The sequence below is a fragment of the Pleurodeles waltl genome, chromosome 8 (assembly GCF_031143425.1).
Source record: "Pleurodeles waltl isolate 20211129_DDA chromosome 8, aPleWal1.hap1.20221129, whole genome shotgun sequence".
Taxonomy (NCBI): Eukaryota; Metazoa; Chordata; class Amphibia; order Caudata; family Salamandridae; genus Pleurodeles; species Pleurodeles waltl.
Window position 1 is genome coordinate 70,402,888 of NC_090447.1, and position 27,136 is coordinate 70,430,023.

General features: G+C 47.4%; 1 protein-coding gene across 2 annotated transcripts in view; it reads left to right on the plus strand.

Annotated features, from left to right (window-relative positions):
• The window catches only part of NUP98 (nucleoporin 98 and 96 precursor), a 603,720-nt gene that overhangs the window by 226,223 nt on the left and 350,361 nt on the right, over positions 1–27,136 (plus strand). For both annotated transcript variants that reach the window (XM_069203729.1, XM_069203730.1), the window contains exon 15: positions 15,496–15,612. In XM_069203729.1, coding sequence (XP_069059830.1) covers positions 15,496–15,612 — 117 coding nt within the window. The remainder of the gene's footprint in view (positions 1–15,495; positions 15,613–27,136) is intronic.

Sequence of the window (27,136 nt, forward strand, 5' to 3'; positions counted from 1 at the left end):
CTCAGGGCCGGTCAGGTGCAGAGTTCAAAGTGGTGCCCAAAACGCATAGGCTCCAATGGAGAGAAGGGGGTGCCCCGGTTCCAGTCTGCCAGCAGGTAAGTACCCGCGTCTTCGGAGGGCAGACCAGGGGGGTTTTGTAGGGCACCGGGGGGGGACACAAGCCCACACAGAAATTTCACCCTCAGCGGCGTGGGGGTGGCCGGGTGCAGTGTTAGGACAAGCGTCGGGTTCGCAATGGAAGTCAATGAGAGATCAAGGGATCTCTTCAGCGCTGCAGGCAGGCAAGGGGGGGCTTCCTCGGGGAAACCTCCACTTGGGCAAGGGAGAGGGACTCCTGGGGGTCACTTCTGCAGTGAAAGTCCGGTCCTTCAGGTCCTGGGGGCTGCGGGTGCCGGGTCTTTTCCAGGCGTCGGGACTTAGGTTTCAGAGAGTCGCGGTCAGGGGAAGCCTCGGGATTCCCTCTGCAGGCGGCGCTGTGGGGGCTCAGGGGGGACCGGTTTTGGTACTCGCAGTCGTAGAGTAGTCCGGGGGTCCTCCCTGAGGTGTTGGTTCTCCACCAGCCGAGTCGGGGTCGCCGGGTGCAGTGTTGCAAGTCTCACGCTTCTTGCGGGGAGTTGCAGGGTTCTTTAAAGCTGCTTCTTGAAACAAAGTTGCAGTCTTTTTGGAGCAGGTCCGCTGTCCTCGGGAGTTTCTTGTCGTCGAAGCAGGGCAGTCCTCAGAGGATTCAGAGGTCGCTGGTCCCTTTGGAAGGCGTCGCTGGAGCAGAGTTCTTTGGAAGGCAGGAGACAGGCCGGTGAGTTTCTGGAGCCAAGGCAGTTGTTGTCTTCTGGTCTTCCTCTGCAGGGGTTTTCAGCTAGGCAGTCCTTCTTCTTGTTGTTGCAGGAATCTAATCTTCTAGGGTTCAGGGTAGCCCTTAAATACTAAATTTAAGGGCGTGTTTAGGTCTGGGGGGTTAGTAGCCAATGGCTACTAGCCCTGAGGGTGGGTACACCCTCTTTGTGCCTCCTCCCAAGGGGAGGGGGGTCACAATCCTAACCCTATTGGGGGAATCCTCCATCTGCAAGATGGAGGATTTCTAAAAGTTAGTCACCTCAGCTCAGGACACCTTAGGGGCTGTCCTGACTGGCCAGTGACTCCTCCTTGTTATTCTCATTATTTTCTCCGGCCTTGCCGCCAAAAGTGGGGGCCGGGGCCGGAGGGGGCGGGCAACTCCACTAGCTGGAGTGTCCTGCGGTGCTGTGACCAAGGGGTGAGCCTTTGAGGCTCACCGCCAGGTGTTACAGCTCCTGCCTGGGGGAGGCGTTAGCATCTCCACCCAGTGCAGGCTTTGTTACTGGCCTCAGAGTGACAAAGGCACTCTCCCCATGGGGCCAGCAACAGGTCTCTAGTGTGGCAGGCTGCTGGAACTAGTCAGCCTACACAGACAGTCGGTTAGGTTTCAGGGGGCACCTCTAAGGTGCCCTCTGGGGTGTATTTTGCAATAAAATGTACACTGGCATCAGTGTGCATTTATTGTGCTGAGAAGTTTGATACCAAACTTCTCAGTTTTCAGTGTAGCCATTATGGTGCTGTGGAGTTCGTGTTTGACAGACTCCCAGACCATATACTCTTATGGCTACCCTGCACTTACAATGTCTAAGGTTTTGCTTAGACACTGTAGGGGCACAGTGCTCATGCACTGGTACCCTCACCTATGGTATAGTGCACCCTGCCTTAGGGCTGTAAGGCCTGCTAGAGGGGTGTCTTACCTATACTGCATAGGCAGTGAGAGGCTGGCATGGCACCCTGAGGGGAGTGCCATGTCGACTTACTCATTTTGTTCTCACTAGCACACACAAGCTGGTAAGCAGTGGGTCTGTGCTGAGTGAGGGGTCTCTAGGGTGGCATAATACATGCTGCAGCCCTTAGAGACCTTTCCTGGCATCAGGGCCCTTGGTACCAGAGGTACCAGTTACAAGGGACTTATCTGGATGCCAGGGTGTGCCAATTGTGGGATCAATGGTACATTTTAGGTGAAAGAACACTGGTGCTGGGGCCTGGTTAGCAGGGTCCCAGCACACTTCTCAGTCAAGTCAGCATCAGTATCAGGCAAAAAGTGGGGGGTAACTGCAACAGGGAGCCATTTCTTTACATGTTGCATTAGTCTTTTTTGTTATGTAATTTACCAGTTAGTGCACTGCATAGCAGTCTGTCGAATAAATATGCCTACACTGTTAGTGAGAGCAGTGATTTCCTGAAGTTTTGTTCCCTTGCTTATAAACTGAGAGCAGAAGAAGAAACTGTTGAATACCAAGCCTTATTTCTTGCCCTAATAACAGCACAGTGAACCCTTCATTCGCTTAACTGAATAATGTTGTTGGACAATACTATGTAATATCAGCATTTAGTCAAGTGATTGGGTGTAAATCCACTAGAGTCTCCATCAGATTGTTTAGAGTTACTGAAGTTCTTTTGGTGTTTGAATATTTTGGAAGGCGTTTACTTTTTAGGGACATTGTAGGATCTTGGGCACACAGGGCCACTATCGGGCCACAGGTACTCAGGTTGGGGGCACGTGTGCATTGGTCTTTTGTACAGTGGGGACGTGTTGTGAAGACTTCTCACTGTTTTTTGGTTCCTGCACAAGAGAGGCTGCATGCTGCAACTGGAGGACCAGTCTGGCCAAACCCAAGGTGGGGTTCAGCTCTGGAGGATCTCAGGACCTCATTGCACTGCTGGCCTACTTCGACATGGGCTGGGGAGCTCAGTTGCAACTGTTCCGCTGGCTGGGTGTGTTCGAATCGATTTTAACACTGTTTGAGTTGTCTCATTACTCCAGCATTGGAACTTTCATAGATTCACATGTTTGAATCATTCCCAATCGTCGAGATGAGTCCCCGGTACCTTAGAAAAGTAATCCCTCCATGGACATAACAATAGAGGTCTTTTAGTATTCTATTAATGCTTATGTGAAAAAGGACTAAACTTCGTAGTCCACAAGTCAGGTGACTCCACCCTCCTGAGAGAAGCTCCTGTTCCTCAGATTTTCTGTCGCATGTTGTGCTAGGGAGTCTCCACTGAGCTCTGCTCAGTTTTTTTTCTGTTTGGATACTTTTTCCACTGCAAAACTTTGTATAATTTGATTGTTCTAGAGTGTTTCTCTCAAGATACTTCTGGGCTGACCTTTTCTCAACCATCTCTGACAGAGGAAGAGCCTCTTCAGAGCCTCCCTTACTTGTGGAAAGAGACTTCACTCAGTGGACCCTCATAAAGACTGTATATATTGCCTCTATCCTGATCATTCTGCCAAGGAATTTAATGTATATCATACCTTTTCAACTAAAATGTTGAAGGATAGATATGAACGCTGCTAATCTTGCTTCAAGAACTCAAGTCCAGAAAGAACCCTGTTTCAGACTGTGACAGTGAGGTTTCCTCTTGGTCTTCCAAGAGATCACAAAAAGAGAAAGATCACCTCATTCCAACAGTTCTTCAGTACAGCCTTCCAAAGCCTTAAAGACCACTCCGGGGTATGATAAAGGTCTGTCATTCACCATATCCTCAGGAAGGTAATAGACTGCTTTAACAAAGGAGAGAAAAGATCTGCCTACTACTTCAAAAAAGGCTTCTAAACCTTCTCCAGAACCATCTACAACTCCACCAAAGGTCACTCGTTGTTTTAAAACAAAAAAAACAAACAAAAAAAAACCTTCTTCATCACCTCCAGCTAACATACCGTCAACTAGGATTCCACAATTAACTAAAATATTGTCGACAAACGTACACGGTAGCATCATCGATGACAGCCACCATCACCACCTTATCTTCCACCTCTTCTTGCATGACAACTACTTCAACTGTATCCAAGACTAGATTGTTGATGTTAAAGCTGAAGTCATTCTCATTGAACACCCTGATGACACCATTCCTGTGCTGATGACCTCACCGACAACGATCAGCTTAAAGCTCTCACCCGTTGATGACCTAGTTGACTGCTCTGTCGATGACCCTGTTGACAACATTGTCAAAAGGAAAAAATCAGGACCTAAGCAGAAGTGAGCTGTCAACACCGCATATCACTTCTCCAACCAAGATCACACCCTTAGTTCCAGCCCACTTCTTGCAAGAAGATTCAGATGAAGAGGGGCCATTTGGAGTTGCTCATAGTCCTTCACAAATCCACGTCAAGTACCAAGAGCAAGAGGAGGAATACGATCAGTAGTATAATCAGCAATATTATCTCGTCAGCAATACCAGCAGCCGTTGCAAGAGGAAGATGGTGTGTCTTCCCGACTCGCTGATTAACGACCTCCAGCTCATAGTATCAGATTATAAAAAAAAAAAAAAAGTTCTCCTCTAAAACTGCTAGTGGAACAAGTTCCTACAGTATCTCCACCTCCCATAACTCAGCCATTCACTCCAGCACTGAGGCTTATGTCATTGCCCATTTCGATAAGGGGTACGCCTCAGAGCATTTCTGCAGGACACAGGTACTTCTGATGAGTAGAGAGAAGGGGAGCTTCAAGACAGTCTGAATGGGATAACTCTCTAATCCCTACTCCATCTCTGTAACCTACCCCTGTGGACTCTCCACCTGGAGACGTTGGGTGTTTTCACAACTTACTCGAAAGGGCAGCAAAGAGGTTAGCACTCCCCATACTAACTAAACAAATGTGTTGTTTCCTCTATGGCTTTAACCCCTTCTGTGCCCAGGACGTAATGGTTACGTCCTGAGGCACAGTGCTGCTGTGCCCAGGACGTAACCATTACGTCCTGTGCACAGAGCCCAGAGGGAGCACTAGCGCTCCCTCTGAGGGGTTCCCCCCCACCCCCCCAAGTCAGGGATGGAAGGGGAAGCCCTTCCACCCCCGACCCCCCCAGCCCCCCCTGTGACGTCAGCGCGCGCTGATTAGTCACAGGGTCTCCCCCATTGAAAAAGAAATGTTTTTGCATTTCTTTTTCAATCCCATGGGGGAGGCCCCGAGAGGCTTCAAAGGGAAGGAAATGTATTTCCTTCCCTTTGAAGTCTCTCACAGGTTTCAAAAGCCGGATTGCTTGCAATCCGGCTTTTGAAACCCCACTAGACACCAGGGATTTTTTTTTTTTTTTTCAGTGAAATTGGCAAAAGGGAGCGACCCCTTGGGCAAGGGTCGCTCCCAGGGGGGCATTTTTTTAGGAAGGCATTTTCTGCCCCCCCTGGGGGCAGATTGGCCTATTATTAGGCCGATCTGCCCCCGGGGGGGGCAGAAACCTCTAGGCACCAGGGACCTTTTTTTTTCTTTTGTGATTTTTTTTTTTTTTAGGTGGGGACGATCCCTTAGGCAAGGGTCGCTCCCCTATGGGGCAATATATATTTAGGCCATTTCTGCCCCCCTTGGGGGCAGATTGGCCTATTTTGATGAGGCCAATCTGCCCCCAAGGGGGGCAGAAACCATTAGACACCAGGGAGTTTGTTTTTGCGCGCGAATTTCACGCAACAGGAGCGACCCCTTTGGCAAGGGTCGCTCCGGGGGGGGGGGGGGGCATTTTTTTGGGAAGGCCTTTTCTGCCCCCAGGGGGGGCAGAAACCTCTAGGCACCAGGGATCTTTTTTTTTTCTTTTTCTTTTTGTTATGTTTTCTTTTTTTTTTTAGGTGGGGAGCGACCCCTTAGGCAAGGGTCGCTCCCCTAGGGGGCAAATTATATTTAGGCCATTTCTGCCCCCCTTGGGGGCAGATTGGCCTATTTTGATGAGGCCAATCTGCTCCCAAGGGGGGCAGACACCATTAGACACCAGGGAGTTTTTTTTTTTGCGTGAATTTCATGCAAGGGAGCGACCCCTTAGGCAAGGGTCGCTCCCTGGGGGGGGGGATTATTTTAGGCCATTTCTGCCCCCCTGGGGGGGGGGGGGGGTAGATCAGCCTATTTTGATTCGGCTGATCTGCCCCAAGGGGGGCAGAAACCACTAGGCACCAGGGATTTTTTTGTTTTTCTGTTTTACAGATGGGGAGCGACCCCCTTGGACAAGGGTCGCTCCCCTGGAGGGGCAAAATGTATTTAGGCCATTTCTGCCCGCTTTGGGGGCAGATCGGCCTATTTTAGGTTAATCTGCCCCCAAGGGGGGCAGAAACCACTAGGCACCAGGGATCTTTTTTTTGCGCCGTCACACAAGGGGAGAGACCTTGTAGTCAAAATTATTTTAGGCCATCTCTGCCCCCCCTGGGGGCAGATCGCCCTATTGGTATTAGGCCGATCTACCCCCAGGGGGGGCAGAAACCTCTAGGCGCCAGGGCAAAAAAAATGTTTTTTTTTTTTTTTTAAGAGATGGGCAGCGACCCATCAGGGAAGGGTCGCTCCCCTGGGGGGCAAATTGTATTTAGACCATTTCTGCCCCCCTTGGGGGCAGATTGGTCGATTTTAGGTCAATCTGCCCCAAGGGGGCAGAAACCACTAGGCACCGGGGATTTGTTTTTTGGTGCCAATGTCACGCAAGGGGAGCGACCCCGTAGGCAAGGGTCGCTCCGGGGGGTGGGGGGGGGGTGGGTGTTCGGGGGCAAATTTGTTTTAGGCCATTTCTGCCCCCCTGGGGGCAGATCGGCCTATTATTAGGCCGATCTGCCCCCAGGGGGGGGCAGAAACCTGTAGGCGCCAGGGCAAATTTTTTGTAGTGTTTTTTTTTTTTTTTTAGGTTTTTTTTTTTTTTTTTTTTTTAGAGATGGGGAGCGACCCATCAGACAAGGGTCGCTCCCCTGGGGGGCAAACTGTGTTTAGACCATTTCTGCCCCCCTTGTGGGCAGATTGGTCGATTTTAGGTCAATCTGCCCCAAGGGGGCAGAAACCACTAGGCACCGGGAATTTGTTTTTTGGCGCCAATGTCACGCAGGGGTAGCGACCCCGTAGGCAATGGTCGCTCCAGGGGGGGGGGGGGTGGGGGTTCAGGGGGCAAATTTATTTTAGGCCATTTCTGCCCCCCCTGGGGCCGGCGGAGCTAGAGGCCAAAATCCACATGTAGGCACTTTGCAAAAAACACCTCTGTTTTCTGTGAAAAAATATGTTGTGTCCACGTTGTGTTTTGGGCCATTTCCTTTCGTGGGCGCTAGGCCTACCCACACAAGTGAGGTACCATTTTTATGGAGAGACTTAGGGGAACGCTGGGTGGAAGGAAATTTGTGGCTCCTCTCAGATTCCAGAACTTTCTGTCACCGAAATGAGAGGAAAAAGTGTTTTTTGGCCAGATTTTGATGTTTGCAAAGGATTCTGGGTAACAGAAGCTGGTCAGAGCCCCGCAAATCACCCCATCTTGGATTCCCCTAGGTCTCTAGTTTTCAAAAATGCGCTGGTTTGCTAGGTTTCCCCAGGTGCCGGCTGAGCTACAGGCCAAAATCTACAGGTAGGCACTTTGCAAAAAACACCTCTGTTTTCCTTAAAAAATTTGGTTGTGTCCACGTTGCGCTTTGGGGCGTTTCCTGTCGTGGGCGCTAGGCCTACCCACACAAGTGAGGTATCATTTTTATCGGGAGACGTGGGGGAACGCTGGGTGGAAGGAAATTTGTGGCTCCTCTCAGATTCCAGAACTTTCTGCCACAGAAATGTGAGGAACATGTTTTTTTTTAGCCAAATTTTGAGGTTTGCAAAGGATTCTGGGTAACAGAACCTGGTCCCAGCCACACAAGTCACCCCATCTTGGATTCCCCTAGGTCTCTAGTTTTCAGAAATGCACAGGTTTGGTAGGTTTCCCTAGGTGGCGGCTGAGCTACAGACCAAAATCCACAGGTAGGCACTTTGCTAAAAACAGGTCTGTTTTCTGTGATGTGTCCACGTTGCGCTTTGGGGCGTTTCCTGTCGCGGGCGCTAGGCCTACCCACACAAGTGAGGTATCATTTTTATCGGGAGACGTGGGGGAACGCTGGGTGGAAGGAAATTTGTGGCTCCTCTCAGATTCCAGAACTTTCTGCCACAGAAATGTGAGGAACATGTGTTTTTTTAGCCAAATTTTGAGGTTTGCAAAGGATTCTGGGTAACAGAACCTGGTCCCAGCCACACAAGTCACCTTATCTTGGATTCCCCTAGCTCTCTAGTTTTCAGAAATGCACAGGTTTGGTAGGTTTCCCTAGGTGGCGGCTGAGCTACAGGCCAAAATCTACAGGTAGGCACTTTGCTAAAAACAGGTCTGTTTTCTGTGATGTGTCCACGTTGCGCTTTGGGGCGTTTCCTGTCGCGGGCGCTAGGCCTACCCACACAAGTGAGGTATCATTTTTATCGGGAGATGTGGGGGAACGCTGGGTGGAAGGAAATTTGTGGCTCCTCTCAGATTCTAGAACTTTCTGCCACAGAAATGTGAGGAACATGTGTTTTTTTTTTAGCCAAATTTTGAGGTTTGCAAAGGATTCTGGGTAACAGAACCTGGTCCGAGCCACACAAGTCACCCCATCTTGGATTCCCCTAGGTCTCTAGTTTTCAGAAATGCACAGGTTTGGTAGGTTTCCCTAGGTGGCGGCTGAGCTACAGGCCAAAATCTACAGGTAGGCACTTTGCTAAAAACAGGTCTGTTTTCTGTGATGTGTCCACGTTGCGCTTTGGGGCGTTTCCTGTCGCGGGCGCTAGGCCTACCCACACAAGTGAGGCATCATTTTTATCAGGAGACGTGGGGGAACGCTGGGTGGAAGGAAATGTGTGGCTCCTCTCAGATTCCAGAACTTTCTGCCACAGAAATGTGAGGAACATGTGTTTTTTTAGCCAAATTTTGAGGTTTGCAAAGGATTCTGGGTAACAGAACCTGGTCCCAGCCACACAAGTCACCCCATCTTGGATTCCCCTAGGTCTCTAGTTTTCAGAAATGCACAGGTTTGGTAGGTTTCCCTAGGTGGCGGCTGAGCTAAAGGCCAAAATCTACAGGTAGGCACTTTGCTAAAAACAGGTCTGTTTTCTGTGATGTGTCCACGTTGTGTTTTGGGGCGTATCCTGTCGCGGGCGCTAGGCCTACCCACACAAGTGAGGTATCATTTTTATCGGGAGACTTGGGGGAACATAGAATAGCAAAACAAGTGTTATTGCCCCTTGTCTTTCTCTACATTTTTCCCTTCCAAATGTAAGACAGTGTGTAAAAAAAGACATCTATTTGAGAAATGCCCTGTAATTCACATGCTAGTATGGGCACCCTGGAATTCAGAGATGTGCAAATAACCACTGCTTCTAAAACACCTTATCTTGGGCCCATTTTGGAAATACAAAGGTTTTCTTGATAGCGATTTTTTACTCTTTATATTTCAGCAAATGAATTGCTGTATACCCGGCATAGAATGAAAACCCACTGCAGGGTGCAGGTCATTTATTGGCTCTGGGTACCTAGAGTTCTTGATGAACCTACAAGCCCTATATATCCCCGCAACCAGAAGAGTCCAGCAGACGTAACGGTATATTGCTTTCGAAAATCTGACATTGCAGGAAAAAATTACAGAGTAAAACTTAGAGAAAAATGGATGTTTTTTTCACCTCAATTTCAATATTTTTCTTTTTCAGTTGTTATTTTCTGTAGGAAACCCTTGTAGGATCTACACAAATTACCCCTTGCTGAATTCAGAATTTTGTCTACTTTTCAGAAATGTTGCGGTTTCTGGGATCCAGCATTGGTTTCATGCCCATTTCTGTCACTGACTGGAAGGAGGCTGAAAGCACAAAAAATCGTAAAAATGGGGTATGTCCCAGTAAAATGCCAAAATTGTGTTGAAAAATTGGGTTTTCTGATTCAAGTCTGCCTGTTCCTGAAAGGTGGGAAGCTGGTGATTTTATCACCGCAAACCCTTTGTTGATGCCCTTTTCAGGGAAAAAACCACAAGCCTTCTTCTGCAGCCCATTTTTCCAATTTTTTTTTAAAAAACGAAATTTTCACTGTTTTTTGGCTAATTTCTTTGCCTCCTTCTGGGGAACCCACAAAGTCTGGGTACCTCTAGAATCCCTAGGATGTTGGAAAAAAAGGACGCAAATTTGGCGTGGGTAGCTTACGTGAACAAAAAGTTATGAGGGCCTAAGCGCGAACTGCTCCAAATAGCCAAAAAAAGGATCGGCACAGGAGGGGGAAAAGGCCTGGCAGCGAAGGGGTTAAGGAACCCTTTCAAAAGTGTACGATCAATGCCTATAGTAGATTACATCTGGGAGTAAGGCTTAAAAGTGATGAGGCACCTGGCTACTGCAACAGCCGTTTTACCGAGGTTGGACAAAAAGTATAAACCCCGGAAGATGCCCCAGCATGTCTACCTGGCCATCCAAAACCGGATTCAGAGATGCGCAGGAGGCACAGAGGTGTTCAAAGAATCCATCTACATTAATTTTGGCACTTCCTAGTCAGGAGGTGCCAAATTGGTGTAGAAGGAAGATGATTAGACAACATTGGAAAGCGGTTTTCCTCCATGTCCAGGCTCATGGTTAGGGCAAATTCCCTAGCTGTCTTGGCTTGATATGACAGTTATGGGTGGACATTGCTCCATATATTGACCAACTTCAGGAAGATGCAGAAGCAAGAAAAATCTTACTAGAAGGAGCGTGCACCTCGGCGGAGATTATCAACTCTGCACTGGACATTGCTACCACTGCTTTTCAAAAGCTGGCAGGTTCGGCGGTTCTTCGAAGGCAGGACTAGTTTAGGTTACCATCTTCAGACCAGGAATGCAGAATAAGATCTTGGATCTTCCGTTTGAAGGACAGGCTTTCTTTGGTAAACACGTGGATGAAGCCCTACAAGCGATTGGAACGGACACAGACACAGCCAGATCACTGGTAACCCTTCAATTGAAAAAGTTGCCTTTTCGTGGCTTCAGAAGAGAAGGCATGTCAATTTACAGAGGGGAATTTCAACAGTTTTGCTACTCCTTCTACACTTGGTCAATTCAACAGTTTTGACCACAATATTCACAAAAGCAACCACCCCAAGTGGCCTACACAATACCTCCTCCTAGAGGTAGAGCAACACATCACGGAAAAGAGAAGTAGTCACCAGTGACCTGTTACAGGCTCTGGCTACTTCATCACTGACACTGATAGGAGGAAGAATATCCCAGTTTATACAAAGATGGCAGGAAATAACATGGGATCAGTGGCTATTAAAGATAGTTCAGTTTGGCCACACCGTAGAATTCACCCAGATTCCGCTTTCACACCCTCCACAGACCTACATTCCAAAACCTCTAAAACAGCTCAGGCTGAAGGCTCAGGCTGAAGGTGAAGAGCGTGCTCAGAAAGGGAGCGATAGAGAGTCCCTTCCGTACAAAAGGGGAAAGGGTTCTACTCCTGTTTCTTTCTAATACACAAGAATTGGAGAGAATAGTGACCTATCCTCAACCTCATATCTAAACAAATATCTCAAACGTCAATCCTTTTGCATGATCATGTTGCAGAATATTTTCCTGCGTCTAAATCACAGTGATTATGCCAGCCTTGGACCTACAAGATGCATATTTCCATATCCCGATCAATCCTACCTACAGTAAGTTCCTACGATTTACAGTAGCCAGCAGCCACTTCCAGTTCAAAGTTCTTCCCTTCGGCCAAAAATCAGCCCCCAGAATATTTACAAAGTGTATCTCCGGTGGCAGCATGGTTATGGAAACATCAAGTATATCCATATTTGGACTATTGCCTCATAAAAGCACATTACAGCCGAGCAGCTCAGAGGTCAACAAAAGCTTGCACAGACCTATTCAGTGAGTTGTGTCACTCTAAATTGGGGGCAAATCGAAGACCTTGCCATCAAGTTTAACAACATTCTTTAAAGTGACAATAGACAGTCAAGAACAAGGCTTGTCCCCCATTGGAAAGACAAAACAAGCTTATGTCTAGCAAAGAAAAGATGTTCACATGCATTCAGCTGGTTCAATTTTACCACCTAAGAATGCTGCCCCTCCAGGAGGAATTAAATCTTCAATGGCGTAAAAAAGAAAAAACAGGTTCTTTCATTGACTCTGTCAGAGTAACTCCACTCATGTTCGAAAGCTCTTTACTGATGGACAAAACAATCAAACATTGCAATAGGCCTACCTTTTCTGCTTCAACTGTCCCCGCTAGTCATTATCGCAGACGCCTCGCTGGAATAATAGGGAGCCTATCCAAAATCTGCAGGCCAGCGGAAAGTGGCAAAACTCTCTTCGGAAATGTCAGGTCAGTCTGCTGGAGCTCAAAGTGGGATATCTGGATCTACAAGCTTTCCTCCCCAGAATAAAACACTCCACTATTCTCATACGGACAACACAACAAAAATGCACTACTTGAACAATCAGGTAGGAACAAGATCTCTTCCCTTTTCTTGAGTCTCAAAATATTTGGAACTGGGCTATTCAAATTTGAGTACATTTAAGAGCAGAACACCTACCGGGTAATTAAAATGAGATAGTGGATACTCTCAGCAGGCTAATATTATCCTGTCATGAGTGGAGATTGGATAAGAAGACACTCAACCAGCTATTCGGAAGGTGGGGCAAACCCAGGCTAGATGTCTTTGCGACCCCCTCAGAACACCAAATACCACTTCTTCGCAAGTTGGAATCACCATCCAGGGTCATGGGGGAATTCTTTCTTAATGGCAGGGTGCAGGATATTTGCCTACTATTTTCCACCCATTCCCCTGATTTCAAGACTTCTAACAAAAATCAAAAGAAAACTCTGCAGGCTAATTTTGTTAACCCCATATTGGCCTTTTCCACATTGGTTCTCGGAACCGCTCTTCTCAGAAAAGAATTGCATTCCACTGAAGATCTCACCAGATCTTCTAATAATGAATGGAGGCCAAGTCCTGCACCCAGACCCCAGGTCATTGAAATTATCTGCCTGGCTCCTGAACACAGTGATGAGTTCACCGATCTAAATATCCATCCAGAATGTAGAGATACTTTAAAGCCAGAGCTGATAGTACAAACGAGGTTTTCTAACAAATGGAAAAGGTTTTGTTTGTGGTGCCAGAAAGAACAGATAAATCCATTATCTTCAGCACCTGAGCAAATATTGCCATATCTCCTGCATCTGGCATCTTCTGGATTAGCTCCTGCATCCATTAGAATGTACCTGGTGGTCGCTTGTTTCAGATGTTCCCCAACATCTCCTACCTCATGGTCCTCCAGACTAATCAAACAGTTTATCTCAATTCGTTAACAATGTAATGTGCCAGGAATACTGCTTTCTATTCTGATTCAAGCAGGTGAATATATGAAAGTTCCAATACTGGAGGAAGTAAATAAGTTACTTACCTGTAACTATAGTTCTCTAGTAATTAAATCTTTCATAGATTCACAAGTGACCCGCCCTCCTTCCCAGAGAAGCTCAACATACCTCTCAGAAGATTAATTATGCGCACTAGTGCTTTGAAAATCTGAGGGACTGGAGCTTCTCTCAGGAGGGTTCTAGAGGGCGGGGTCACCTGTTTGGTGGACTCTGAAGTTTAGTCCCCCTTTTTTTTTTTTTACATAATGACTATTAGGATACTAAAATGTAAGGCTTAAGGCCTCTATGTCTAAAGGGAGATTTTTTTTTTTAAGGTACTGGGGACTTCCGTCTCAATGACTGGGAATGAATAAATTATGTGAATCTAAAAGATTCCAATACTGGAGAATTAGTTACAGGTAAGTAACTTATTTTCATCCTTGGCCTTCTGAACCAGTGGGGGAAAAAAAAAAAGGCTTTGATTGGACCACTGACTTCTGTGAGCGCCCCCAGTCCAATTAGTGCTCTCACCACCAAAAAAAAACAAAAAACACACAACTTTACCACATATAGTAGTTTGTGTGATTCACCTTTCTTAAGCAAATGGTACTGAAGCAATAGCCTAGTGAGTGCTGGCTAACTGCTCATCTGGTTGCATTCAAACCAGGGCTGCTAGTTGGCCTCTGGTTCTTCAGTGTTTGTGGACTCTGTGCCGAACAAGATACCAGAGCATGACCACACAAATTTAGGAGAGCACCAGATATTGCTGGGTGGGAGCCGTAGATGTCTGTCTGTGTTGGTGGACCACCTACATATTATGCTATTTTTCCCCTATCATTTATAGGAGAAATTACTTTTGTTCTAGCCTAGGTACCAATGTGGTCCCCAAAGCAGGTCTTACAACAGGTATGTCCAGGAGTTTACTGTGTTATACTAAATCCCCCCCCCCCCCCCCCCCCACCACCGCCACCGCAGATCTTGGAGACCTGGGAAGCTAAAAGGAGTAACTAAACCTGGAGCACTTAAATATTGTAGGTCTATTACACCAGTTATAAAGGTACCCATTGAGTATATTGTCCAAAATACAGTTATTGGACTCCAAGAAAAAAAGTTAACAACAGGTATTGGACAGCAGGCACGATCCAGCAAACAAGCACCGAAGACGTTGCAGTCAGTCATGTGAGTCGAGCGCTAGCAGCAGGCTTTGGAAATTTCCCCTGTCAGTTGAGATCAATAAACAACCTTTTGGCAGATTGTGCAGAGAAACAAAAGAGCTTTGCTCAGAAAAGAAAGGAACTTTAGTTCCTACATCTTTTTTTGGTAAATGGTGCTTTTATTTTGCCAAGAGACTTGATTCAAATCAAACGGTTTATCTCCCAACTCTAACATCTTTTGGTCCACAGACTTCTTTTGACTGAGTTTTGTGGTTTAAAGCGCTTACGCTCTTTTACGGATGCCACATTTATAAAGTAATGTTCTCCTAAAAGCTTTTCAGAGATGTGGCAGTTATCACCGAGGTATTCTTGATGTAGTTCCTATTTCCAGAAAGGCGTACAGGTTCCACCCCAGATTTCAGTTGCCATCTTTTGATGTTCAGAATGATTATGTTGGTGTTAATCATGATTAATTGGATTTGGAATTGCGGTGGTGTTTTGACCCACGGTATGCGTGCATTTAAGTCTTTGGAATTTCACAGCTAGCATCATGCCCTCAACTATGCAGTCAGTGACTTAGTTAAGCTCAGTCTTCACTTTGCTCCTGTCAGCCATGGCCTGTCTTGTATTGTAGAAGAGGGTTATGTATTGTAGAAGAGGGTTATGCATCTCCACTATACGAGTGACTAACTGGACCAAGTGACCTGCGTAGTTGAGTGTTTGAACCATTCCTCCTTTTTTCCCGAAGGTTATCACTGACTAAAATAGTCAGTAGTTTCTATGCAAAGGACTTTATGAATTATGTCTTATATTTAGCCACCGGGAAAGACTTCTGTTTGCTAGGGGATAACAATCACAAATACATTCGTCCATTATGAAATTCTACAGGAACTTTCAAATGACTTGTCAGTGGATCACCATAGGGCAGGAAACCACACTCCATAGACATGCAGAAGACTCCCGTTCCAACAGCATTGTATAAAAAAAGTTATACTTTTAAGTATCCACTTCCATAATTGTGTAACAGACTGTGGATTTGTGCCTCAATCGGTGATAAAATAATCTCCTCTGGGCCATCATGTTTCTTATAGTCTGCTTCTCTACACCAAGTAGTCACTGCTGTTTTGAAAATCTTAGAAACAACTTTCAGTCCTGTATTAATGCTTTATTTAATTTACATATTTAATTATTTTTCTTAGGAAAAGCATCAAGAAGCTGGTTTTAAAGAACCTTAATAGTAATAGCTTATATTCACCAATGAACAGAGATGGAGATGAGCTAGCTTCTCCGTCAGAGTACCCAGAGAATGGGGAACGGTAAGTTGGAATTGCTTTCTGTAACAAATGTAGAATTGAAATGTACTGTCACCTTTTGCAACCCCTTTATTGTAGATCTGCCTTCGCTGTTTAACAGTTAATCCTTTAATTGTTATTCCATACATGTAATTTAAACAAGTGCTTAAACCTATTTGGGGCATAGACAGGCAGAACCCTTTTGTGCTCAAGCATTGAGGTACAATTGTAAGAATTATTTGACTCACGTTTGCTTCATAAACGTTGAGGGCATGTGTCAGACCTGGTGGATGTCGGTGCTATGTGCACGTAGGCTGAACACATTTTTTTAAACCCTCTAGAATTGTAATGTTAAGTTCGGTGGCATGTGTAGCTGCAGATACACATGTTGTGCATAGTCCGCCGTCTGGTGTTGGGTCGGAGTGTTACAAGTTGTTTTTCTTCGAAGAAGTGTTTGAGTCCCAAGACCGAGGGACTCCTCCTCCTTTGTTCCATTGCGCATGGGCGTCGACTCCATGTTAGATTGTTTTTTTTTCCGCCATCGGGTTCGGACGTGTTCCTTTTCGCTCCGGGTTTCGGGACGGTAAGATAGTCTTAACTTCGGAAAACTACGTCGGTATTGTTTCGCTCTGGATCGGGTAAGAATAGAATTGACACCGAATTGTGAAGAGTTCCGGTAGCCCTTCGGGGTAATTTCGATCCCCCGTCGGCCCGACCGTGTGTAACATCGACACTGATGGAACGGACCCCATTCCGATTCTGTCCTAAATGCCACAATAAATATCCATATACAGACCAGCATTTGGTCTGTAACTTGTGCCTGTCGCCCGAGCACAAGGAAGAAACGTGTGAGGCCTGTCGTGCGTTTCGGTCCCGAAAAACGCTCCGCGACCGGCGAGCCAGAAGATTGCAGATGGCGTCCACGCCGACAGGACTCCGAGAGTTCGAGGGACAAGGAAAAGAAGAGGAAGCCTTCTCCATCCATGAATCGGACTCGGAGGAATTCGACGTCGAAGAAACCGTGAGTAAGACGTCGAAGCAAGCACCACACAAGAAAACAGACAAGGCCCAGGGGACGCCACTGCCAACAGGCCATGGCTCAACCCATAAAGTAGGTGACCGTCCATCGGCACCGAAAAAGGCCGAACTGGTGCCGAGATCGTCCGACTCGGGTCGAGACACAGGCACGCAGCAATCTCGGGACTGAGAAAGTGCTGCCGAAAAAGATCGACGCCGAGACAGCGGAACCGAAGCTGCTCGGCGCAGAGACAGCGGCACCAAGGAAGATCGACGCCGAGAAAGCTCGACGCCGAAAAAGAAAAAATTCGCCTCGGAGCCGAAAACAAGCAGAGGCACAGTTTCGGTGCCAAAACGACCAGCAACCGAACCAACTGCCAGCTCATATACAGAGGAACAATCACTGTCCTCTCAAATGCGCAAACACCGATTTGAAGAAGAGTTACAGACCACTGATGTAGACCACACACAAAAGCGGATCTTCATACAAAGTGGGACAGGGAAAATCAGCACTCTTCCCCCAATCAGGAGAAAAAGGAGACTCGAGTTTCAAACTCAGGAACAAACACCACAAAAAATGGTGAAGAAGGTAACTCCGCCACCCTCTCCTCCACCTGTAACTCCCACATCACCGGCACAGACTCCGTCACATTCACCGGCTCATACCACCATGAGCCAAGATGACCAAGACGCTTGGGACCTATATGACGCCCCAGTATCGGACAATAGTCCAGAGTCGTACCCTACCAAGCCCTCGCCACCTGAGGACAGCACAGCGTATGCACAGGTGGTAGCTAGGGCAGCAGAGTTCCATAACGTGTCGTTACACGCAGAACCTGTCGAGGATGACTTCCTTTTCAACACCCTCTCCTCCACCCATAGCACCTACCAAAGCCTGCCTATGCTTCCAGGAATGCTAAGGCACGCAAAGCAGATCTTCAAAGAACCGGTCAAGAGTAGAGCGATAACTCCAAGGGTGGAGAAAAAATATAAAGCACCGCCCACGGACCCTGCTTTTATCACCTCACAACTGCCACCAGATTCAGTCGTGGTAGGGGCAGCTCGCAAGAGAGCCAACTCGCACACATCAGGCGAGGCACCACCTCCGGATAAAGAGCCGCAAGTTCGACGCAGCTGGGAAAAGGGTCGCAGTACAAGCTGCAAACCAGTGGCGCATCGCGAACTCTCAGGCGCTCCTAGCGCAATATGATAGAGCCCATTGGGACGAGATGCAGCATCTCATCGAGCATCTGCCCAAAGAATTTCAAAAACGGGCAAAACAAGTGGTTGAGGAGGGACAAAACATCTCCAATAACCAAATACGCTCCTCTATGGACGCAGTGGACACAGCTGCAAGAACAATAAATACCGCAGTAACCATAAGAAGGCACGCATGGTTGCGCACGTCTGGCTTTAAACCAGAAATACAACAAGCAGTGCTCAATATGCCGTTCAATGAACAGCAATTGTTTGGACCCGAAGTGGACACGGCAATTGAGAAATTGAAAAAGGACACTGACACAGCCAAGGCCATGGGCGCACTCTATTCCCCGCAGGGCAGAGGCACTTTCGGCACCTTCTGCAAAACAACTTTCAGAGGGGGGTTTCGGGGTCAAGCCACACAAGCCAGCACCTCACAATCAACACCGTCTACCTACCAGGGACAGTACCAAAGGGGAGGCTTTCGGGGCCAGTACAGAGGAGGACAATTCCCTAGAAACCGGGGGAAATTTCAAAGTCCAAAAACCCCTACAACCAAACAGTGACTCACAAGTCACTCAACCCCTTCACACAACACCAGTGGGGGGAAGACTAAGTCAGTTTTACAAATCCTGGGAGGAGATAACAACAGACACTTGGGTCTTAGCAATTATCCAACATGGTTATTGCATAGAATTTCTCCAACTCCCTCCAAATGTCCCACCAAAAACACAGAATATGTCAAAACAACATTTAGACCTTCTAGAACTAGAAGTTCCAGCATTACTACAAAAGGACACAATAGAATTGGTACCATGTACACAAGTAAACACAGGAGTTTACTCACTGTACTTTCTAATACCAAAAAAGGACAAAACACTGAGACCAATCCTAGATCTCAGAACACTAAACACCTACATCAAATCAGAACACTTTCACATGGTCACGCTACAAGACGTGTTACCACTGCTAAAGCATCAAGACTACATGACAACCTTAGATCTAAAGGACGCGTATTTCCACATACCGATACATCCCTCGCACAGGAAATACCTAAGGTTCGTATTCAAGGGAATACATTACCAATTCAAAGTGTTGCCGTTCGGTATAACAACCGCACCAAGAGTATTCACAAAATGCCTAGCAGTAGTAGCTGCACACATCAGAAGGCAGCAAATACACGTATTCCCATACCTAGACGATTGGCTAATCAAGACCAACTCCCTAACAAAGTGTTCACAACAAACCCTCTACAAACTCGGTTTCTCCATCAACTACACAAAATCTCACATTCTGCCGTGCAAAACACAGCAATACTTATGAGCGACAATCAACACAACAAAGGGAATAGCCACTCCAAGTCCACAAAGGGTTCAAAATTTTCACAAGGTTATACAAGCTATGTATCCAACACAAAAGATACAGGCAAAGACGGTATTAAAACTCCTAAGCATGATGTCCTCATGCATAGCCATTGTCCCAAACGCAAGACTGCACATGAGGCCCTTACAACAGTGCCTAGCATCACAGTGGTCACATGCACAGGGTCACCTTCTAGATCTGGTGTTGATAGACCGCCAAACATACATCTCGCTTCTATGGTGTGTAGGAGGCTGGACTGGCTTGTAGTGAGTACCAAGGGGTACAGGCACCTTGCACCAGGCCCAGTTATCCCTTATTAGTGTATAGGGTGTCTAGCAGCTTAGGCTGATGGATAATGGTAGCTTAGCAGAGCAGCTTAGGCTGAACTAGGAGACGTGTGAAGCTACTACAGTACCACAAGTGTCACTTGCACAATATCATAAGAAAACACAATACACAGTTATACTAAAAATAAAGGTACTTTATTTTTATGACAATATGCCAAAGTATCTTAGAGTGTACCCTCAGTGAGAGGATAGGAAATATACACAAGATATATATACACAATAGCAAAAATATGCAGTATAGTCTTAGAAAGCAGTGCAAACAATGTATAGTTACAATAGGATGCAATGGGGAAACCTAGGGATAGGGGCAACACAAACCATGTACTCCAAAAGTGGAATGCGAACCACGAATGGACCCCAAACCTATGTGACCTTGTAGAGGGTCGCTGGGACTATTAGAAAATAGTGAGAGTTAGAAAAATAACCCTCCCCAAGACCCTGAAAAGTGAGTGCAAAGTGCACTAAAGTTCCCCTAAGGACAAAGAAGTCGTGTTAGAGGAATAATGCAGGAAAGACACAAACCAACAATGCAACAACTGTGGATTTCCAATCTAGGGTACCTGTGGAACAAGGGGACCAAGTCCAAAAGTCACAAGCAAGTCGGAGATGGGCCAGCTGCGGGTGCAAAGAAGCTTCTACTGGACAGAAGAAGCTGAGGTTTCTGCAGGAACGAAAAGGGCTAGAGACTTCCCCTTTGGTGGACGGATCCCTCTCGCCGTGGAGAGTCGTGCAGAAGTGTTTTCCCGCCGAAAGAACGCCAACAAACCTTGCTAGCTGCAAATCGTGCGGTTAGCGTTTTTGGACGCTGCTGTGGCCCTGGAGGGACCAGGAGGTCGCAAATTGGACCAGGAGAGAGAGGGGACGTCGAGCAAGACAAGGAGCCCTCTCAGCAGCAGGTAGCACCCGGAGAAGTGCCAGAAACAGGCACTACGAGGATGCGTGAAACGGTGCTCACCCGAAGTTACACAAAGGAGTCCCACGTCGCCGGAGACCAACTTAGAAAGTCGTGCAATGCAGGTTAGAGTGCCGTGGACCCAGGCTTGGCTGTGCACAGGGGCCGGAGTAGCTGCAAAAGTCGCGGTTCCCAGCAATGCAGCCCAGCGAGGTGAGGCAAGGACTTACCTCCACCAGACTTGGACTGAAGAGTCACTGGACTGTGGGGGTCACTTGGACAGAGTCGCTGGATTCGAGGGACCTCGCTCGTCGTGCTGAGAGGAGACCCAAGGGACCGGTAATGCAGCTTTTTGGTGCCTGCGGTTGCAGGGGGAAGATTCCGTCGACCCACGGGAGATTTCTTCGGAGCTTCTGGTGCAGAGAGGAGGCAGACTACCCCCACAGCATGCACAAGCAGGAAAACAGTCCAAGGCGGCAGGATCAGCGTTACACAGTTGCAGTAGTCGTCTTTGCTACTATGTTGCAGGTTTGCAGGCTTCCAGCGCGGTCAGCAGTCGATTCCTTGGCAGAAGGTGAAGAGAGAGATGCAGAGGAACTCGGATGAGCTCTTGCATTCGTTATCTAAAGTTTCCCCAGAGACAGAGACCCTAAATAGCCAGAAAAGAGGGTTTGGCTACCTAGGAGAGAGGATAGGCTACTAACACCTGAAGGAGCCTATCAGAAGGAGTCTCTGACGTCACCTGGTGGCACTGGCCACTCCGAGCAGTCCAGTGTGCCAGCAGCACCTCTGTTTCCAAGATGGCAGAGGTCTGGAGCACACTGGAGGAGCTCTGGACACATCCCAGGGGAGGTGCAGGTCAGGGGAGTGGTCACTCCCCTTTCCTTTGTCCAGTTTCGCGCCAGAGCAGGGCTAAGGGGTCCCCTGAACCGGTGTAGACTGGCTTATGCAGAATTGGGCACATCTGTGCCCATGAAAGCATTTCCAGAGGCCCGGGGAGGCTACTCCTCCCCTGCCTTCACACCATTTTCCAAAGGGAGAGGGTGTAACACCCTCTCTCAGAGGAAGTCCTTTGTTCTGCCATCCTGGGCCAGGCCTGGCTGGGCCCCAGGAGGGCAGATGCCTGTCTGAGGGGTTGGCAGCAGCAGCTGCAGTGAAACCCCAGGAAGGGCAGTTTGGCAGTACCAGGGTCTGTGCTACAGACCACTGGGATCATGGGATTGTGCCAACTATGCCAGGATGGTATAGAGGGGGCAATTCCATGATCATACATGTTACATGGCCATATTCGGAGTTACCATTGTGAAGCTACATATAGGTAGTGACCTATATGTAGTGCACGCGTGTAATGGTGTCCCCGCACTCACAAAGTTCAGGGAATTGGCTCTGAACAATGTGGGGGCACCTTGGCTAGTGCCAGGGTGCCCTCACACTAAGTAACTTTGCACCTAACCTTTACCAGGTAAAGGTTAGACATATAGGTGACTTATAAGTTACTTAAGTGCAGTGTAAAATGGCTGTGAAATAACGTGGACGTTATTTCACTCAGGCTGCAGTGGCAGGCCTGTGTAAGAATTGTCAGAGCTCCCTATGGGTGGCAAAAGAAATGCTGCAGCCCATAGGGATCTTCTGGAACCCCAATACCCTGGGTACCTCAGTACCATATACTAGGGAATTATAAGGGTGTTCCAGAAAGCCAATGTAAATTGGTAAAATTGGTCACTAGCCTGTTAGTGACAATTTGAAAGAAATGAGAGAGCATAACCACTGAGGTTCTGATTAGCAGAGCCTCAGTGAGACAGTCACTACACAGGTAACACATTCAGGCACACTTATGAGCACTGGGGCCCTGGTGAACAGGGTCCCAGTGACACATACAACTAAAACAACATATATACAGTGAAAAATGGGGGTAACATGCCAGGCAAGATGGTACTTTCCTACACAACCCCCCCCCCCCCCCCCCCCAAACGAAGGACAATAAGACTAGCCATGACCTGATAAGTCTTCATTGTCTAAGTGGAAATATCTGGAGAGTCCATCTGCATTGGAGTGGCTACTCCCAGGTCTATGTTCCACTGTATAGTCCATTCCCTGTAGGGATATGGACCACCTCAACAATTTAGGATTTTCACCTTTCATTTGTTTTAGCCAAAGTAGAGGTTTGTGGTCTGTCTGAACAATGAAGTGAGTGCCAAACAGGTATGGCCTCAACTTCTTCAGTGCCCAGACCACAGCAAAGGCCTCCCTCTCAATGGCAGACCAACGCTTTTCTCTAGGGGTCAACCTCCTACTAATAAAAGCAACAGGTTGATCCTGGCCCTCAGAATTAAGTTGTGATAGGACTGCCCCTACTCCTAATTCAGATGCATCAGTTTGGACATAGAATTGTTTAGAGTAACAAGGGCTTTTCAGGACAGGTGCAGAGCACATGGCCTGCTTCAGCTCCTCAAAAGCTTTCTGACAGTTTGCTGTCCATAATACCTTTTTAGGCATTTTCTTGGATGTGAGGTCATTAAGAGGGGCTGCAATGGAGCAATAGTTCTTAATGAACCTCCTGTAATACCCAGTGAGGCCTAGGAAGGCTCTCACCTGAGTCTGAGTGGTAGGGGGAACCCAATCAATAATTGTTTGGATTTTCCCCTGAAGTGGTGCAATCTGTTCCCCACCAACAAGGTGTCCCAGATAAACCACCTTACCCTGCCCTATCTGGCACTTTGAAGCCTTGATAGTGAGGCCTGCCTTTTGCAAGGCCTCCAAAACTTTCCATAGGTGGACCAGGTGATCATCCCAGCTGGAGCTAAAGACAGCTATATCGTCCAAATATGCTGCACTGAAAGCTTCCAGCCCTTGCAGGACTGTGTTCACCAACCTCTGAAAAGTGGCAGGTGCATTTTTCAAACCAAAAGGCATTACAGTAAACTTGTAATGTCCTCCAATGGTTGAAAATGCAGTCTTAGGTTTAGCATCTTCTGACAATTTGATCTGCCAATACCCTGCAGTCAAGTCAAAAGTGCTTAGATACTTGGCAGATGCCAGTGTATCTATGAGCTCATCTGCCCTGGGTATAGGGTGAGCATCAGTTTTGGTTACTAAGTTGAGACCTCTATAGTCTACACAAAACCGCATTTCCTTCTTTCCATCTTTGGAATGGGGTTTTGGTACCAGTACCACAGGAGAAGCCCATGGACTGTCAGAGTGCTCAACCACTCCTAGTTCTAACATTTTCTGGACCTCTTGCTTTTTGCAGTCCCTGACATGGTCAGACTGCCTATAGATCTTACTTTTGACAGGCAAGCTGTCTCCAGTATCTATTGTGTGCTCACACCGAGAAGTGGTACCTGGCACAGTAGAGAAGAGTTCAGAGAATTGATCTAGGAGATTTATGCAATTGTCTTTTTGCTCAGCAGTAAGACAATCAGCCAAAACTACACCTTCCACCAGAGCATCTTGTTCTGTGGAAGAGAAGAGATCAGGTAGAGGATCACTGTCTTCTTCCTGTCCCTCATCAGTTGCCATGAGCAGGGTGAGATCAGCCCTGTCATTGTAGGGTTTCAGGCGGTTGACATGGAGCACCCTAAGGGGACTCCTGGCAGTGCCTAAGTCAACTAAATAGGTGACTTCACCCTTTTTCTCAACAATTGTGTGGGGACCACTCCATTTATCTTGGAGTGCTCTTGGGTCCACAGGCTCCAAGACCCACACTTTCTGCCCTGGTTGGTACTGAACCAAAACAGCCTTCTGATCATGCCATTGCTTCTGGAGCTCTTGGCTGGCCTGAAGGTTTTTACTGGCCTTTTTCATGTACTCAGCCATCCTTGATCTGAGGCCAAGTACATAATCCACAATATCCTGCTTAGGAGCTTTTAAAGGTTGTTCCCAACCCTCCTTTACAAGTGTGAGTGGACCCCTAACAGGGTGTCCAAAAAGAAGTTCAAAGGGGCTGAAGCCCACTCCTTTCTGGGGTACCTCCCTGTAGGCAAAAAGGAGGCATGGTAGAAGGATATCCCATCTCCTGCAGAGTTTTTCAGGGAGGCCCATAATCATGCCTTTGAGAGTTTTATTAAATCTCTCCACCAGTCCATTTGTTTGTGGATGATAGGGTGTTGTGAACTTGTACGTTACACCACACTCCTTCCACATGGCCTTTAAGTATGCAGACATGAAATTGCTTCCCCTTTCCTTTGGGAAGCCCACCCTGGAAAATATTCCCAGGAGGGCCTTTGCCACTGCAGGTGCTGTAGTGGTCCTTAAAGGAATAGCTTCAGGATATCTTGTGGCATGGTCCACTACCACCAAGATAAACCTATTGCCTGAAGCAGTAGGAGGGTCAAGGGGGCCAACTATGTCAACCCCTACCCTTTCAAAGGGAACCCCAACCACAGGCAGTGGAATAAGGGGTGCCTTTGGGGTGCCACCTGTCTTGCCACTGGCTTGACAGGTTTCACAGGACTTACAAAATTCTTTTGTGTCCTCAGACATCCTAGGCCAATGAAACAATGGAACCAGTCTGTCCCAAGTTTTCATTTGTCCTAGATGCCCAGCTAGGGGAATGTCATGTGCCAGGGTTAGGAGGAACTTTCTGTACTCCTGAGGAATCACTAATCTCCTGGCAGCTCCAGGTTTAGGATCCCTATGCTCAGTGTACAAGAGGTTGTCCTCCCAGTAAACTCTGTGAGAGTCACTGACATCCCCATTAGCCTGTTTGACAGCTTGCTGTCTGAGACCCTCTAATGTGGGACAGGTTTGCTGTGCCACACAGCTCCTCTCTGGCAGGCCCCCCTTCACCCAAAAGCTCAGCAGTGTCTGCTTCCAGCTCCTCTGGTGTAGGTTCTGCACAGGGAGGGAATTCTTCTTCCTCAGAAGTTGAATCCACTGTAGAGGGAGGGATAGTAGGAAGTGGTTTGCTTCTACTAGCCCTAGCTTTAGGGAGCGCTTGGTTCATTGTTCCAGGATCCAAGCTTCCCTGTCCTTTTTGCTTTTTGGCCTGAGCCCTTGTCAAAGCAAAAATATGCCCTGGGATGCGCAGCATTGCTGCATGGGCCTCCAACTCCACATCTGACCAAGCTGATGTCTCCAAATCATTCCCTAATAGACAGTCTACAGGTAAATCTGAAGCTACCACAACTTTCTTTGGACCAGTAACCCCCCCCCCCCCCCCCCCCCCCCAGTTGAGATTTACAACAGCCATGGGGTGGCTAAGTGTGTTGTTGTGAGCATCGGTTACTTGGTACTGGTGACCAAGTAGGTGTTGTTCAGGGTGGACCAGTTTCTCTATGACCATAGTCACACTGACACCAGTGTCCCTGTAGGCCTGAACTTCAACACCATTTATTAGGGGTAGCTGCTTGTACTTATCCATATTAAGGGGACAAGCAACTAAGGTGGCTAAATCAATAGCCCCCTCAGAGACTAACACAGCCTCTGTGGCCTCCCTAACAAGGCCAACCCCAACTAAGTTACCAATAGTGAGCCCAGCTACTCCCTTGGATTGGCTATTAGTAGGTTTGCTCCCACCACCACTGCTATTAGTAGGGACACTAGGTGTAGCAGTAGGGGTTGTAGTGGTAGGAGGCTTGGTGCCTTTCTTTGGACAACTGGGATCTGTTGTCCAATGCCCTTTTATTTTATATAAATAGCACCATGGTTTATTTTCCTTGTTTTGATTAGAAGAGGATTTGGGCCCACCACCCCCACCAGAGTGTTTTTGTGGGCCTGATGAAGACTCATTTTTAGATTTGTCCCCACCCTTGTCAGACTTACCATCCTTCTTCTTGTTGCCATCTTTGTCACCCCCTGTATGAACTTTTCTGTTCACCCTTGTTCTGACCCATTTGTCTGCCTTCTTTCCCAATTCTTGGGGAGAGGTCAGATCAGAGTCCACCAAGTACTGGTGCAACAAATCAGACACACAATTATTAAGAATATGCTCTCTCAGGCTCAAGTTATACAGGCTGTCATAATCAGTAACTTTACTGCCATGTAACCACCCCTCCAAGGCCTTCACTGAATGGTCAATGAAATCAACCCAGTCTTGTGAAGACTCCTTTTTGGTCTCTCTGAACTTTATCCTGTATTGTTCAGTGGTTAAGCCATAACCGTCCAGGAGTGCATTCTTAAGAACTTTGTAATCATTAGCTTCATTTTCTTTTACAGTAAGGAGCCTATCCCTACCTTTTCCACTAAATGATAGCCATAGGATAGCAGCCCACTGCCTTTGAGGGACATCCTGTACAGCACAGGCCCTCTCAAGTGCAGCAAATCACTTGTTAATGTCATCCCCCTCCTTATAAGGGGGAACTATCTTGTGCAGATTCCTGGAATCATGCTCTTTTGCCAGGATGACTATGGGGAATACTGCTGCTGCCACCATGGGTTTCTAAACCCAGTTTCTGTCTCTCCTTCTCTACTTCTAAAGTCTGTCTATCCAAATCCAGCTGTTGCTTCTTGAGCTTCAGTCTGGTTTGTTCCACTCTCAATCTATTGAGCTCCCTTTCTAACAATCTGTCATCAGGGTGGGTGGGAGGGACATGCCTTGAAACAGAAGTATGGTGAGAATGGACAGAAGGAGACCTGTCCCTTACAGAGGGCACCCTAACAGCTTGGCTAACAGAAACATCAGTACCACTGTGGTGAGAATAAATGCTTTTGCTATGATGTGAGACAACACTATTTGTATGGTGTGACTCCACATCATTACCAACTATGCTAGACTGTCTAGTAATAGGCA